Here is a 17,496-nt window from a genome sequence, read left to right on the forward strand (position 1 = left end):
TGAACACATGAATGAATAAATACATGAGTTAATGAATGATTCCTGGCAAATAAACATTGTCTAAACTGGGGTACCTGGGTAACTTTGTCAGTTAAGCATCTGACTCTTGATTTCAGCTCCAGTCACGATCTCATGGTTTGTGAGATCAAGCCCAAATTGGGCTTTGTGCTGACAGTACAGAGCCTACTTGGGATTCTTTCTCTCTCTCTCTCTCTGCCCCTACCCTGTGCGTGCTCTCTCTCTCCCTCTCTCAGAATAAATAAACTTAAAAAAAAACTATAAAAAAGCCATTGTTTGAACTGAAATAAACTGAAATGAAAACCTTGGCACAATCCCCCATGTAATATAGATGGGAGAATGGATATATATATTGTTATATGTAGAGTTCTCCATAGATTATATGTTTTCTTCAATTGTTCATGTGATGCTATATTACACATAGTTCTTTGATATTATATATTATACATTATTTATACATATAAATATTAGCAAATAAAAATAGAAGCACTGAAGATTTTCCAATTTTATTTAAATGAGTTCAAATCAAAACTCAAGAATCTAGAATCACAAACATTAAAATAAGGTACAGGTCTAGCAAAATTAAAGTGAATGCAGGTAGCTCAACTGCTATGATGTAAAACTTAAATTCAGAGATGGAACTCTTTAAGCTGTTTACTGCAATGTCATGTTCTGAACTCAGAGAGTAGGAAACTATTCAGACATGTAAAGTCTCAAATCTCTCAATCCTGAAATCTATCAGTAGATGCCAAAAATCTTCAAGGCACATTAAAGGTTTCTAGAAAAGAAGCCTATTTTAAAACTAAGATTACTGAAACTACAAAAGCACCTATCAGATACCCTATGGCCTTTTTCACTGAGGTGTCACTCAGCATGAGATCAGCCTTGAGCAGAGGCTGCCTCAGAACCAACACTGGCTTCCTCCTGTAAATCATCCCCAGCAGAGGATTCTGACTCAGCTGGAGGACTCTCTTCTTCCAGTTCAGCAGTTTCACCAGAGCGTTCCTTCTCTGTTGTCCCCTTATCATTACTGATGGCAACAGCTTCATCCAAAGCTGCATTCTGAACCTCTGAGGGCATTTCAGTGCTGATTTCTGCCACTGTGCTGGGTGCTGCATTTGTAACCTCTGCCCCAGCTTCAGCACCGACTGTGTCTGTCTCCACCAGAGCGTCCTCCAAATCACCTGGACGGGCTGAAGCCTCTCTCGTGGCTGCACCTGTAGCATCCGGGGTATCTTCTGCATCTGCCTCCTGTACTTCCACTAAAGATGCTTCAGGGACTTCTGAACTTGCTTTCTCAGCTTCCACACGGTTTTCTTTTTCACCTTTAAGATGTAGTCCATGAAGCAAAGTATTAATTTAAAGAGCACGAGAATACAGTAGAACACTGTGCAGCCATGTTTAAAAATGAGACAAATCTGTATATACTGATAGAAGTGGTCCTTAAGGTAGACTGTTATGTGAAAAAAGCAAGGAAAAGAGCAATGTAGACCACAGGGTACTATTTATCTTAGGACAAAAGGAGGGTAAGATACACCTAGATAGTTTTTATTTGCAAAGACTCTCTCTAGGAGGATACAAAGAAACTGGTATTATTGGTTGCCTCTGGGAACGGATAATGTGGATCTGCTTTTTCATAACCCCTTTTGAATCTGTTAAACTTAAAAAAAATAATCTACATATATTATTTATTTATATACAAAGAACATGAAAATAAACAGCCAACATGTCATGTGAAATAGCATGGGAAAGCAGCCAACTTACTAGTTGATGACTGAGCAATCACTAATCCTCTCTGAACCTCAGTTTTATCACCTGTAAAATGGGGATAACGATAATACCTACCTCACAGAGCTATTGTAAGGTTTGATTAAAATAATGTGCATGAAGAGGGGTTTAAAACCAAAAGTGCTATGGAAATGCTGTATTTTATTATTATTACCATCAGACTTCTCATGATTATAGTCAATAATGTTTATTGATGATATTCCATTGCTTACTGTTGTCATGACTAAAAGGTTAACATTGGTTCATAAGCAGCTATTATCTCTGTCCCTAAATAGTGATCATAGTAATTGATAATAATGGCATTATAACTGAGATGGAAAAAAGCATTTAAAGCAAGCAGTTTAAGGCAAGAAAATACATTAGAGTGAAAATGTAAAGCTTCTGCTCTAGTAGCTCCCATTTTCTCAATCAGATCAACTGAGGGACGTCAGAGACATGACTAACTGTACTAACGTCAAGTGGACTGTAGGCAAAGACACAAGGGTGATGTTAGACAAAACTGAAACAAAAGTTAGTTTCAGGATTTAAAAATAATAATAAGGGAAATGAAAGGTTAAGTTGCTGACAGAGACAGATACTAAAATTATGCCTGCATGAATGGAAGCCTGAGTAGGGGGAAAGTAATATTACCACACAAAGAATTCAAAGCCACTGGTCAGCAGTACAAATGTAAAACGTTTTCATTTATCTAATGCACTCATTCAAAACGTGTAACAATATTCTTTAGGTTTTGGTTGGGCTTTCCCTTTCCGAGTGAACTCCTGCCCAGAGCCATTCTGTCAGGTTAGGAAAGAAGCCACAAGCAAATAGTGTTCATTGCTAGACTAAGATAATGGAAATCAGTGCCTCAGGGGAAAAAAAAATAATAAGTTCACTTTACCTTGGAGTGGATGTAACTCTGCTCTGGTTTTTTCTTTCAAATTTGTTACATGTTCCGTGTGTTTGGCTTGCTCTGATGTGACTGTCTTGTAAGTCTGAAAGTAAATGTGTACTGAAGTTTATTTCTTGAGCTCTAAGATTCATCATGCCAAGTTCAAAGGTATATACAATTCAAATATTTATTTATTTTGAGAGAGAAAGGAAAAAAAACGAGCAGTGAAGGATGGAGAGAGAGATTGAGTCCCAAGCAGTTTCTGAGCTGTCAACGCAGACCCTGACACAGGGCTCGATCTCACAAACCGTGAGATCATGACCTGAGTCAAAATCAAGAGTCAGACAGGGGCACCTGCGTGGCTCAGTCGGTTGGGCGTCCAACTTCAGCTCAGGTCATGATCTCTCGGTTTGTGGGTTTGAGCCATGCATCAGGCTCTGTGCTGACAGCTTAGAGCCTGGAGCCTGCTTCAGATTCTGTGTGTGTGTGTCTCTCTCTCTACCTCCCACCCCTGCTCATGCTCTGTCTCTCTCTGTCTCTCAGAAGTGAATAAACATAAAAAAAAAAAAATAAAATAAAAAAGAAAAGTTCTAGAAACAGAGAAGAGATTAGTGATTGCCAGGGACAGGAAGAAGGAATGGGAGGGCAAAAGAAAGTGAGTGCAATTATAAAAGGGCTACACAAGGGATCCTGTATCTTGACGGTGGTGGTGAATATATGAATCTACGCATGTGACACAACGGCCCAGAAGTAAATACACACACAGACACACGTGCATGTGAAAGTGGTGAAATCTGAATAAGGTCAATGGATATTATCAATGTCCACTTCCTGGTTGTGATATTGAATTATAGCTATGAAAAGATATTGATCACAGGGGGAAATGAGGCAAAGACCATATTATATCTCTTTATATTAGCTCTTATAACTACACGTGAAACGCAATCATCTCCAAATAAAAAGTTTTTAAAAAATCTTCCAAAATGGCATTTTTGTAGACCCTAATGAATATTTCTTAAATAAGCTAGGGTTATTCCTTATAAGCAGCTCTATGACCTGACTATGGGTTATGTGAGAAACAGAATTACGAACAAAGGTTATCTTAATCATAGATACAATGTGCAGGCTTCCTTTCATTCGAGTAGAGTCATCTCTGACCTGTACTCATATTAGCCAATGAAATTCTAAAGATGAAAATCTCACTAGTTAGATAATATTGTTTATATTATCTCACATTTTAAAAAGTGTAGGTAGTGTTTTATCGCTTAATGGTAGCATTACAGATATTTTTAGATTTGTATATTTATATATAGTATTCCCAAAATTTTAATAGTCATAAACCAAGCATATTATTAAAAATTGTACTGGGGCGCCTGGGTGGTGCAGTCGGTTAAGCGTCCGACTTCAGCCAGGTCACGATCTCGCGGTCCGTGAGTTCGAGCCCCGCGTCAGGCTCTGGGCTGATGGCTCGGAGCCTGGAGCCTGTTTCCGATTCTGTGTCTCCCTCTCTCTCTGCCCCTTCCCCGTTCATGCTCTGTCTCTCTCTGTCCCAAAAATAAATAAAAAACGTTGAAAAAAAAAAATTGTACTTTGCGGGGCGCCTGGGTAGCTCAGTTGGTTGAGCGCCTGACTTTGGCTCAGGTCATGATCTCACAGTTCGTGGGTTCGAGCCCCATGTCAGGCTCTGTGCCAACAGCTCAGAGCCTGGAGCCTGCTTTGGATTCTGTGTCTCCCTCTCTCTCTGCCCTTCCCCTGCTCATGCTCTGTCTCTCTCTCAAAAATAAATAAACACTAAAAAATTTTTCTTTAAAAATTGTACTTTGCAAATTACAGGCCATTTTATAAGATTTTAAAATTAGGCTCTAAAAATGGAAAATCTATGACCTCGAGGGTGGAAATGATACCAAAGCGGCCCTAACAAACCCCTTCGAGTTTGGTGAGTTCAGACTTCATCTGGGTTTGAAACATACAGGGCAAACAGGGCCAGCAGGAATGCCCACCACCATTTCCAAATAAAAGCAGGGAATACCTTCCTAGTAGGGTGGAAGCTCCTGAAAGCTATAATACCACTGTGCTGAGTCAGCACCCTCCGCCCTCAGTTCTCACTACCCTAAAGCTGAGCCTGTGCGGAAGTTCACAGTTTGTCCCTGAAATGACCATCCCAGCAGCAACATCCCAGGGAACATTAGCCTACAATACAAGGTGAGAAAAAAGACTAGTGTAGGCAGAATCAAAGAGACCACGGTATTAGAATGATTCATACTCATGTGTGGCCAAGAGAATCTAGCTTTTCCAAATCTAACACGGTGAAACACAGAGTAGAAGAAAGGCCTATCGGAAGAGGCCTTTGGAAAGCCTCAAATCTAGACTTTCAAAGTTATTTCCAAGTGATATTATATATTAAATATAAGCATTTAAAATATCCCACAAATATCTCAGACCCTGGAAAAATGGAAGTGACCTGGGCCTCTCTCAGATTCCAAGAGGCCTGCGTAATAGAAGATTTTACTTGGAAATAAAAAACCGGCTACGGAGCAACTCTGGATTCAATTCAGATCAATCTAATACAGAATTTGTTTTAGTACAGGACAAAGAAGGGAAGGGGGACTTCAATACAGGTTTTCAAGGGCCTCACATTCTGTATTTCCTCCTGACAATAGCCTAAGGTTCTTGGGAGTTAACTCTTCCAACATTCCAGAGTAAAACCACATATTCTTGGGGGGACTGGGTGGCTCAGTCAGTTAAATGTCCAACTCTTGACTTCGGCTCAGGTCACAATCTAACAGTTCATGAGTTCGAGCCTTGCATCGAGCTCTGTCCTGACAGTGTGGAGCCTGCTTGGGAGTCTCTGTGTCCCTGCCCCCACTCATGCTCACACTCTCTCACACTCTCGCTCAAAATAAATAAATAGAGTTAAAAAAAAAAAAACACTTAAAAATTATTTAAAAAAGGGGCACCTGGGTGGCTCAGTTGTGCGTCCAACTTTGGCTCAGGTCATGATCTCCTGGTTCCTGAGTTTGAGCCCCACATGCTGTCAGTCTGTCAGTGTGGAGCTCACTTTGGATCCTCTGTCCCCCTCTCTCTGCACCTCCCCAACTTGTGCTCTCCCAAAAATAAATAAATATAAAAACTGTTTTTATTTATTTAAAAAATAAACACATATTCTTAGAGGTGAGGTGGAAAGAGAGTTGGAGATCATCACCTTGTCCAACTTCCACTCCCATCGTGAGAGAACAAGGCCAGAGAGGGCTCGCAGGAGCGGCCTGCTTATAACCTTCCAGTGTAAGGCTGCTTTTGCAAAGAAAGATTTGATGGACTGGAGAGGTTCATGTCTGGCACTAATAAACATAGTCATGGGTAGAGTGAGCTCCAGATGAAATTCCGTCTTCCAGCTCCTCACATAATCACATGGCCTAGTCCAATCTCTGTTTCTCCAGTGGCCTACATCCAATGATAGTAGCCCTGGGCAGTGAATTCAACATTAAGCAGTAGAAAGATAGTTGAAGGAAAGGAATCTGGGTATGAGTGAAAGCTGATAGATCAGTGGAGGACAATAATATAAGGGCATGTTTGAAGTTTCCTGGTTTCTCGAGGCTCTCAAAATTCTGAAGATTAGAGGAAGTATTTTGGTTTGGCCATTTACATAATCCTTCAAACTGCTCCTAGTTATGACTAAAAATCCCTTTATGCATATTTCTGTAGGGTCAAACCAAAATGTAGTGATTGTGTACTCTTAGAATTTCTGAAGAATTTATATTTATTTTACTTTTATTCCAAATGAAGATTAAATTTTGATTTAGAAAATTTATGGCAAAATGATTCATACAGATTTATCTTATTTAATGCACAATTATTCCATCATTTTAGCTCCAAAGTCACACTATTAAAAGCTTTGTTTCACAGTGGTTCCCTGGGAGGAAAACATTTTTTTTTTAATTTTACATTGTGTATTTTAAATATTTATTTATTTATTTTTTTATTTCATTTATTTATTGAGAGAGATAGCGTGCAGCAGCAGAGAAGGGGCACAGAGATTGAGAGACAGAGAGACAGAGAGAAAGAGAATCCCAAGCAGACTCCACAATGTCAGTGCGGAGCCCAACATGGGCCTGAAGCTCACAGACCATGAGATGGTGACCTGAGCTAAAATTGAGAGTCCGATGCTTAACCGACTGAGCCACCCAGGTACCCCTATTTGGAATCTTAAAAAAAATGTATGAATATGGGGTGCTTGGGTGGCTCCGTTGGTTGAATGTCTGAATCAGCTCAGGTCATGATCTCACGGTTCCTGGGTTCGAGCCCCCACATTGGGGTCTGTGCTCGCAGCTGAGCCTGGAACCTACTTCAGATTCTGTGTCTCCTTCTCTTTCTGCCCCTCCCCACTCACACTCTTTCTTTGTCTCACAAAAATAAATAAATGTAAAAAAATGTTAATAAAAATGTATGAATAAATATTTTTTAAAAAATAATGAAAATGTATAAAGATATATAAAATTAATAAAAACTATGGCGACAGTAAAAAAGATTGGGGGAGGAAAGGATGAATAGGTGAACACAGGGGATGTTTAGGGCAGTGAAACTACTCTGTATGATACCATTAGTGGTGGATATATATCATGATACATTTGTCCAAGCTCAAAGAATGTACAATACCCTAATGTACACAAAACACTTTAGTTAATAGTAATGTTTTGATATTGACTCAGCAGTTGTAACGAATGTACCACACTAATGTGAGATTGTTGATGGGAGGAGGGCTGGGCGAAGGTATGAGAACTCTGTACTTTCTGTTCATTTTCCAGTGAACCTAAAATGCTAAAAAAAAATAGTCTATTCGGGGCGCCTGGGTGGCTCAGTCGGTTGGGCGGCTGACTCCGGCTCAGGTCATGATCTCATGGTCCGTGAGTTCGAGCCCCGCGTCGGGCTCTGTGCTGACAGCTCAGAGCCTGGAGCCTGTTTCAGATTCTGTGTCTCCCTCTCTCTCTGACCCTCCCCCGTTCATGCTCTGTCTCTCTCTGTCTCAAAAATAAATAAATGTAAAAAAAAAAAATGTAAAAAAAAAAAAAAAAAAAAATAGTCTATTTGTTTTAAGTTAATCTTTCAAAATAGTTCTTGTTAAATGTAACAGTAGTACCTACCTTATAGAATCACTAATTACTAAATAAGCCTTGAGTCTGTCATATGATAAACAAATATCATTTCTTATTATTAGTATTTATAAATTTTTTAATGTTTATTTTTGAGAGAGAGAGAGACGGAATGTGAGTGGGGGAGGGTCAGAGAGAGAGGGAGACACAGAATCCGAAGGAAGCTCCAGGCTCTGAGTTGTCAGCACAGAGCATGATGTGGGGCTCGAACTCACAAACTATGCAATCATGACCTGAGCCAAAGTCGGACACCTAACCTACTGAGCCACCCAGGCGCCCCTTATTAGTATTTATAACATCATTTTTACAGAAAGTCACCTATACTTGGCAGTATTAAGAAATGGTGATTTCATACTTAAAAAAATCTTCATAATCTTATATATTTAATTAATCCCGTGCCCTGACCTTGACAATGCTTTGAGTTTTACCACAGGTTGTAAAATATATGAATTCCTGAATATTTTGTTTATTTAAACACTTACATAATATCCACCAGCACTGACTGTGACACCTACAACCAGATAATAGATCATATTTGATCCAGATGATCCAGGCAATTTGTTAGACGACATCAAGCGAAGAGATGCTAGGAAAACAAGTTTAAACACAGTTAGCTCCACCAGTTACGCAAAACTATTTAAAATAATTATATCTTAAAAAAATTTTTTCCCTTCAGTGAACTTAGAATCTACTAACATCAAGTGATTTTAGCTTAAGGGAATACAGTATTACAAGGTAGGGTAGTAATTCCATTTGACATTTTCCCAATCTAATTTGATTAAGTACTTATGAAACCTGTCAGCTTTATGCTTAGCATCATGCTTTTCTTGGAAGGAGTGCAGGCGTGGGTAAGGAGAAGTGACAAAGGCACTGAACAATTTTAACAAACAAGATGCAAAAGAAATTCATTTGCTGTATGTACTCCACCACAGGATTCATTGGGAAAGATCATTCTTCCAAAAAAATGAATTAAATATATTTGTACTTAAAATTTACATGCTAAATAAAACATGTTGAAATCCAACACATTTCTATAAATCTGTAATACAAATGTATAGGTAGGAAGAAAATCTTAATTTTTCCAACGTAAAGCCTTTAAAGATGGGCAGATATAAGCTTTTTAAGACAAATGTTGCAAAAAGGTCATGTTTGAAATGAAACTACAATTCTGTACAAACTAATAGAAATAGATAAAGTTCCTGTATTATTATGTTTAAAAATACTTACTCTGTAGTGCTAAAACTTGTATATGCCATATGCTCTGGAATTAAAATGTTTATAATAGACTCAAAGCTAGAAAGAGCTCAAGGTTCATATAGCTCAAATTCCTTAAAGATAAAAAAGTAGAGACATGTATTCATTCAACAAATACACCTGAGCACCTCCTATGTCTTTGGCATTGTTAGCGTCGTTAAGGATATAACTGTGAACAAGATCTACAAGGTCCCTAGCCTCAAGTAGCTCACAGTGTACAAGGAGGGAACAAATGTACAGACAAATAATTGTGATGCAATATGACAACTGCTAGAACAGATGTAAATAGAAGTTGCAACCACAGCATGAAAACTCAGTGAAAAACCCCAGCTAGGTGGCTCAAGGTAGCTGTCACAGTTGAAAAGAGATGACCTGGACTTTGAAGGAAAGTAGAGGAGATTGTCAGATAAATAAGGGAAGAGAAAACTGCACCGGAGGCAGAAGGCACCGGACGGCGTGCAAAAGCAGGAGAGTTGTATGACTGGGAAAGTGCAAAGTAACTGGAAGTGGCCTGACATAGAGTATGAGGACTAGTAAGTTTTGATTTGCAGAGGGCAAGTCTTAAGACATTTGCACTGATTATCAACTTTTGTAGTAGCCGTATTGGAAAGATTTCGTATGTGTATTTTTAGTTTAGATATAAATGACCTTCTCTTGGAAAAAATATTTTTTCCACAAAAATGTACCCAAGGAGGTTATCATAAGAGGTTATGGCTTTGACTTGTAGTGGGGCTTTTGTTGGTTTAAACATACATCTGTTATTAAGCAGGGAATATGTAGCTTCCATAGTTGACAACCAGACAGACGACATGTTAAGAAGATTAGGGACGCCTGGTTGGTTCAGTTGGAAGAGCATGCAACTCTTGATCTCCGGGTGGTGAATCTGAGCCCTACGTTGGGTGTAGAGATTACATAAATAAAAATAAGTAATTGGAAAATATATCAAAAAATCATTTTAAATATGAAGCAAAAAGAAAATCAGAGATTTGAGAAAAGACTTAAACACAAATACAATTATCACAGCTCTTTAAAAGAGCAATGGGGCTCCTGGGTGGCTCAGTCTGCTAAGCATCCAACTCTTGATTTCAGCTCAGGTCATGAACTCATGGTTTGTGAGTTCGAGCCCTGCATCAGGCTCCGTGCTGATGGTGTGGAGCCTGCTTGGGATTCTGTCTCTCCTCTTTGCCCCTCACCTGCTTGCTCTCTCTCTCTCTCTCTCTCTCTCAAAATAAATTTAAAAAATAATAAAAGAGCAATGAAATATGAAATAAATATTTAATAAAGATTAAATTTGAGCATATCCATACAATGTGAAAGATATTAGAAGTTTTGCAGAAGAATATTTACTTACATGAGAAAATATTTACAATATATGAAATGAAAAGTTATAACAGAATAATCTATACAGTTCGTATATATCTCAGTTCCTAGAAGCAATGTGGGTAAGAAAAAAAAAATGTAAGAGGAGAGGAAGAAAAGTCTGGAGCATTATATATACTAAAACTTAAATGGTGGTATTCACTGAGTGGTTGGATTACAGATGACTTCTCTTTTGCCTTTCTGTGTTCCTTCCAATGATCTTTTACAAACCCAAATTATTTATTCATAAAGAGTTACATGTTTTAAAAGCAAAAGCCAGACAACAAAATTTGATGAGGCACGCTAAAATTCGACCCTTCGATAAAACTGAAAGTTTTATTTTTCAACAAAACAGAAAGTACCAATAAAAGGTTAATGTCCGTGACTAAAGCCAAATTTCCAGTCAATAGTATTTCTTCAAATACATAAACAAATCAGTGCTACACAAAAAGGAATGAGATGAAAATTAGAATAAGATCAGTGCTGCTACAACCAGTATTGCTAACTGCCGATTTAGAATTTTTAACCTACTTTTCCTTTACCCCAAGTTGAGGCGGAAATTGTTTGAAACGCGCAGCTAACAAAAGAGATGCGTGTGTTTGTGCCTGATGACGGTGGTGGGTGCGGGAGATAACGCCGAAGAAGGCCAAGGTCAGGGGACTCCTCTCTCTCCCCACCCCACCCCACCCCACCCCACCTCCCGGTCACAACGGCCTCCTTATCTTCAGAAGCTTAAAATTAATGGCTTCTATTTCGTCAGTGACAAAAAATTGCTGTATTTTGGTATAAAGATCAAGGAAAACGAAGATGCCTTATTTCTGTGACTTGTGATGCAGCTTCTTCCCACCAGTATTTTAAGAGAAAAATAAAGCTAGCTGGACAGACCTTCCTCCCTTCCCACGACCACCATCACCACCTCGGGCCTAACCAGGGGAGGGAGGGGAATCGGCCCATGGAATTTTCCGCAGGAGTGTTTCTCTCTTTCTCGGGCACCAATGCGCGCTCTGGGCTAAAACTACCTGACAAGCCTCAGGAAGTGAGGCGAAGTGCAGGGGGAAGTAAGAACTTCCCAAGAGGTTATCTAAAAGCCGCCGGGCTAAGCGGGACGGGAAGGAGACGGGAAACGGAGGAGGTGCGGGAAGGGCCGCGGGCGCTGAGCTGCGCCGGAGCGCAAAGCCGGGCCGGGGGCCGCGGGCTGCAGGAGGGAAAACACGCATGCTCACACTCAGTAAGCACCTACAACGTTCCAGGCACTAGAATAGGCGCTCTCCAGTAAGTCAAGTTTTAGATAAGAAGCTTCCAGCTCGCGCCTAAACGTCCCCTTTAGGAAATTTCTGAAGACGCTCCCTTTTCCCCCAGCGTCCCCAGATCTAAAGGTGACGGACACTGCAGCTACAGAGCAGAGCAGCTCGATAGCTCCAGGTGTCCGTGCCTCCCCGAAGGAAAGCGCTTCGAAGGCTCTCGGCGTTCAGGCTGCCGAGCCCCGGACAAGCCTTGAGTTTACTTACTCAGGAGCATTTACCCAACATTTACTGCGCCCGCGGGGGCTCGCAGATGAGCGTCCATCTACCTAACCGTTCCTCCGCTTCCTCACGTAGGTGTAGAGCGCACTGGTCCCTATTCTAACAAAAAGAGCAAGCTATGCGTACGTCAGCCAGGCACTTCTCGAAGCGCTTTTAACCACATACTAACTCATTAAAACTCACAACCATTATTGTCCCCATTTTAGAGATGAGGAAAGTGAGATTAAATCACTTGCCCAAGATCAACATTTCGAACCCAGGAAGCCTACTCCGCATTCAGAAGCCGCTCTGGGAAGGCCCCCTACTCCCAAAGTCTTCAAGAGCTTCGGGGCGTCTTCCCCGCGCCTTTCCTCAATTCCTCCCCCCTTTCCTCAACCCCTGGCTTCTGCAGCTCGAGCCTCTTTGGGCCCACTGGGTGCCGGCGGGTACGCGGGCGCCTCAAAATCCGCGCGCGAGGCGCCTGTCCTCTGCAGGCTTGGACGCCCGGACCGGCGCGGCACTCACCGTCCTTCCGGAGCGGCGCGGGGCCGGGGGGCGCCCTCAGAGGCAGCGCCAGGGTCTTGGAGACCGCCCTGCGGAGATACATCGCGCCCGCTGCCCGCCACGCTGCAGACTCTGCACCCTAGCGCGCGGTGCCAGGCGCGGGAGCCCCGGCGAGCCCCGCCCCGGGGAGGAGCGCAGACCCCCTCCCAGCGCCTCCGCGCGGGCCGGGGGAGCTGGGGAGCGGCTGGTCGGGCGCTTCTTCCTCCCCCAACCCAATCTCCAGACTGTTGCTTTCTCCCGGGTCTCGGAAGCTAGCTGGTCGCGCCTTCTTAGACAAGGGATCGGAAACCGGGAAGTCACCATCACCTGCCTGCCCCGTATTGTTCCAATGAGTGGAACTCCACAGAACAGGCTGGAAATGTTTAGGGATTCGCGTCGTAAGATGGATCTGGTTTATCATGCAGGGTGATATCTGAGCCCATTTTAAGTCACACAGTCCGTTAGCTTTCCCCAGGAGTGGAAAGGCTAGCGGGAAGTTTCCTGGAGACGGAGCGAGGAGTAGCCTCAGCCTTCCATCGGTGCAGTGGGTGATGTTCAGAATCCCAAGAAAATTCCCAGGCAATAGTTGAATCTCCAGGCAATTCACTGTTACAGAGACCTTAAATACAAAGTCCAAAAATGCTGTATATTCCTCTCTTGGATGTGAAATTGGTATTTCCATATGAACCAAAAACGCTGAACTATTAGTTTCTTGCCCCAGATTTCAATTTCTTGCCTCATTGTGGCTACAAGAATTTGTCATGATTTGAATATGGAAACCAGTAATTTATGCTTATAGAATTTTCTAAATGATTAATTTTGTGAAGACATGTTTCCTACTATAATAATCCCTCATTGGATCACTGGGTGGCTCAGTCCGTTAGGCATCCATTCGGCTCTTGATTTCAGCTCAGGTCAGGATCTCAAGGTTTATGAAATCCAGCCCCACAATGGCCTCCTTGCTGACAGCACAGAACCTGTTTGGGATTCTCTCTCTCCCTATCCCTCTGCCCCTCCCTTGCTCTTGCTCGCTCTCACTTAAAAATAAATATATAAACATTTAAAAAAGATATTTATAATGTTCCCTAATATACGTTTGGCACTTGATAGTGTATAAAGCACTTGCACATATATTATCTCCTTTAATTCTCATTTCAACCCTCTGAGGAAGATGGTAATTATTACCTTTAGCAAATGGCTTGGTGGTAGGGAGGAATGTCCAGGGACTGATGGTCATGAATTAAAAAATAAAGGACATGATCGTAGTTCTTCTAGTTTCAAGTTCTTTTGCATGTTACGGGCACATTTGCTCATTTGCTATTTGAATAAACACTCCTCAGAGATTCTACTTCTGCACCCAACTCTAGTAATATTTAACATACTCTCACTTGAAGAATACAAAGTCAGAACTGGGTTTTTGATACTCAGAGCAGCTAGCTATCCCTAGTGATTAAACACTTAATAAGAGCAATTAGGTAACCTGTAGTTGAGAGATCAAATTTAGATTTCCAAGCAGCACAAGAAGGGGCTAGGACTCCACTAAAAAATTGGTAGTCCTGAAAGCAGCAAAATGCAGGTGAGTGCACTTACTACCTTGACCAGCATCAAGTACACATTCTCTGGCAACTAGGGGTTAGCTATCTAAATGAATTAATGCATGCATTGTACTGTCATTTAATGTGTTGGAGGCTCCCCTGAAAAAAGATTCTTTCATCAACTATAAATGATGGTGGTTCCCAGGACACTGTTCCAGGCTCTTCAGAATCCAGTTGTATACTCAGAGTCTGGGTATAGTCTGAGGTCTTCTGCATCACCCCCAGGTTGCATAGTATCCATCCAATCTCAGTCAAACTGTAAGTGTCTGTCAAAGTGCTTACAAGATGCTAGGGACTATGCTAGATGCTGGAGATTGGTTATAATTTATTTCACAAGGCACTGTTCCAAGGCATTATCCAATGAATAAGATAAAATTTCTGCTGTCACATAGATGTTTTAGTTGCAGATAAATGAGACACAGAACCAGCATCTTTTCTTAGATGTAGCTACCAAGTCCACTATCCATGGGGCCAATGATGGCACAGAAATCTCTGATCAGATATTAATAATAAATGTAATTAAGGGGTTTGTTAAAACCAAACTAGTTTTAACAATGCAAACCAACTGGTTTAAACAATGCAAGAATAACACACATATATAGGACTTTTGAAGATTTTCCCAAAGTATTGTCACATCTACTTTTGTAGTTCATCCTAACAGTCCCAAAGGATATTGGGATAATGTTGATTATCCTTTTATCACCTGTGAGAAAAAACTGAGGTAGTATAATACTGTGGTTAAGAGCATGAGTTTGGTGGGAATGCAAGCTGGTGCAGCCACTCTGGAAAACAGTATGGAGTTTCCTCAAAAAACTAAAAATAGAACTACCCTACGACCCAGCAATTGCACTACTAGGCATTTATCCATGGGATACAGGTGTGCTGTTTCGAAGGGACACATGCACCCCCATGTTTATAGCAGGACTATCAACAATAGCCAAAGTATGGAAAGAGCCCAAATGTCCATCAATGGATGAATGGATACAGAAAATGTGGTATATATACATATATACAATGGTGTATTTCTCAGCAATCAAAAATAATGAAATCTTGCCATTTGCAATTACGTGGATGGAACTGTAGGGTATTATGCTTAGTGAAATTAGAGAAAAGACAAAAATCATATGACTTCACTCATATGAGGACTTTAAGAGACAAAACAGATGAACATAAGGGAAGGGAAACAAAAATAATATAAAAACAGGGAGGGGGACAAAACAGAAGAGATTCATAAATATGGAGAACAAACAGGATTACTAGAGGGATTGTGGAGGGGGGATGGGCTAAGTGGGTAAGGGGCACTAAGGAATCTACTCCTGAAATCATTGTTGCACTATATGCTAACTAATTTGGATGTAAATTTAAAAAAAAAAAAATTAAATTAAAAAAAAAAAAAGAGCATGAGTTTGGGAGCCGGATACCTGGTGTTTTCCTGATTTGAGTAAAATGTGGACAGTTCCTTTATTCATAGGGTTGATGTGAGCTCTAATGCACATTAGGTACGAAACATACTCAGCTAGTTGGAGGAGCAGTGGTAGATTCTGAGTTCTAGCCCAAGTTAGAGCTCAAGGCTTCCTTTACCTTTACCATATTCTGCTGTCTTTCAATACACACACGACAGGATCTATTGTATACCACTCTCTTATTATTTGGCAAGATCTAGTGGGGAGATTATCGTGTTCTTTAGGTTGGATGTGGCCATCCCAGCTGGGAAAGGCAAGGCTGTAGATAAACCATGCCACTCTCCAGATCCTTATCCATCTTAGCTAAAAGCTCAGTGCCTCTTGTTTCCTCTTTTTTTTTTTTCAAGTAAGCACTGTGCCTCGAAGTGGGGCTCAAACTCACAACCCCGAGATTAAAAGCAGCATGCTCCACTGACTAAACCAGCCAGGTGCCCCAAGCTCAATGCCTCTTGGATCGAAGGGAATTTTCTACTCACTCTACTGCTCCTGTAGAATACGTGGCTTTCCATTTTGGTGGCAAACTCTTTTCACATCATGATGAAACATTTCCCTAGAGAGGACATGTGCATGGGTTGTCAAATTTATTCTGTGGCAAACTGTTCCTCCCAAATACAAGAGAATTTTAACACAGGTCTTCACTATAGAACACTCTGAAATGCTCAGACAATAATTTCCCAGCTGTTAAGTCACACTGTTTATAATGCTGCCCTTGAGCACATCCTTGACATTTTCCTTAGTCTGGCTGGGAAAACAAGAATCAAGGGTCAGGGATAATTTGGCTTACCATCTAATCACAATTAGATGGAGTCCAATTGTGAGACTCCATGACTTCCTATAATTAATTGTAATTATATGGACTCCATCTAATTGTGACTGTTGACAAAGAAGATACTAGTCTTGAAAACATTCTGTTAAGGGTCATCTACTGGAATATTAATCATACTTATTCAAGGCCTAAGTGTTATAAATTAAAAAGCAATCTTCAAAGACTGAGTGATTTCCTGGGCTCCACCAAAAGTTAGAAACAGCTGGAGGGGCTCGATCCCACGCCCCTGAGATCATGACCTGAGTGGAAATCAAGTGGACGCGTAACTGACTGGGCAACCCAGGCACCCCCCACCTTCGCTTTTCTGAACACCAAATTCTTAGGCTATAATCTGTACTTTCAACAGATCAATATAAAGTGAAACAATTTATAAGAATATCTAGGGAGACAAATTGGCAGATAAGCACCTTTTTGATGATGGCCTAAAATATTTAGATGAAATGAAAGGGAAAGGTAATCAAGGTAGTAAATACTTAAATTATTCTTGGAGGTCACTCAGTACACTCCCCGTCTACTCACTGTCTCATCTGTGGTAAAATAAACATGAGATTCCCTCACACTTCTGTGTAATTTTCTTTAGGTTACTGAAACAGGTTACTACAAATTTGGATGGCTTAAATCAACAAAAATAGATTCTTTCACAGTTTGGTGCACTCAAAGTCTGAAATCAAGGTGTCAGTAGGGTCACACACCCTCTGAAACCTGTAGGGGAGAAGACTTCCTTGCCTTTTCTAGCTTCTGAGTTTGCTGATAATCCTTGGCTTATAGATGCAGGATTCTAATCTCTGCCTCCATCATTACATGGCTGTTTTTTCCCTGTGTATCTGTGTCTCTTCTTCCTCTTTTTTTTTTTTTAAGATTTTATTTTTAAGTAATCTCTACATCCAATGTGGGGCTTGAACTCACAACCCTGAGATCAAGAGTCATATGCTCTTCCAACTGAGCCGGCCAGGCACCCCTGTGTCTGTGTCTCTTTTCATAGATATACCAGCCATATTGGATTAAGGGTCCACTCCTGTATGAAGATCATAACTAATTACAGCTGCAAGCACCTTATTTCCAAATAAGGTCACATTCTGATATACTGAGGGTTAGGACTACAACATATCTTTTAGGGGGACACAATTTAA

General features: G+C 40.9%; 1 protein-coding gene and 1 non-coding gene across 2 annotated transcripts; one reads left to right on the plus strand and one right to left on the minus strand.

Annotated features, from left to right (window-relative positions):
* Positions 1–508: 508 nt before the first annotated feature.
* On the minus strand, positions 509–12,609 carry MGARP (mitochondria localized glutamic acid rich protein). The gene is made up of 4 exons (XM_060654167.3): positions 12,465–12,609; positions 8,307–8,410; positions 2,687–2,780; positions 509–1,343 (listed from the first exon to the last, which is right to left on the minus strand). Exons 1-4 carry the CDS (start codon positions 12,544–12,546, stop codon positions 898–900), a joined length of 726 nt encoding a protein of 241 aa, XP_060510150.3. The 5' UTR covers positions 12,547–12,609; the 3' UTR covers positions 509–897.
* On the plus strand, positions 4,277–4,361 carry TRNAQ-UUG (transfer RNA glutamine (anticodon UUG)). Its single transcript has one exon. It is a non-coding gene; the product is annotated as a tRNA-Gln (tRNA).
* Positions 12,610–17,496: the final 4,887 nt, after the last annotated feature.

The sequence above is a fragment of the Panthera onca genome, chromosome B1, assembly GCF_046562875.1.
Source record: "Panthera onca isolate mPanOnc1 chromosome B1, mPanOnc1 haplotype 2, whole genome shotgun sequence".
Taxonomy (NCBI): domain Eukaryota; kingdom Metazoa; phylum Chordata; class Mammalia; order Carnivora; family Felidae; genus Panthera; species Panthera onca.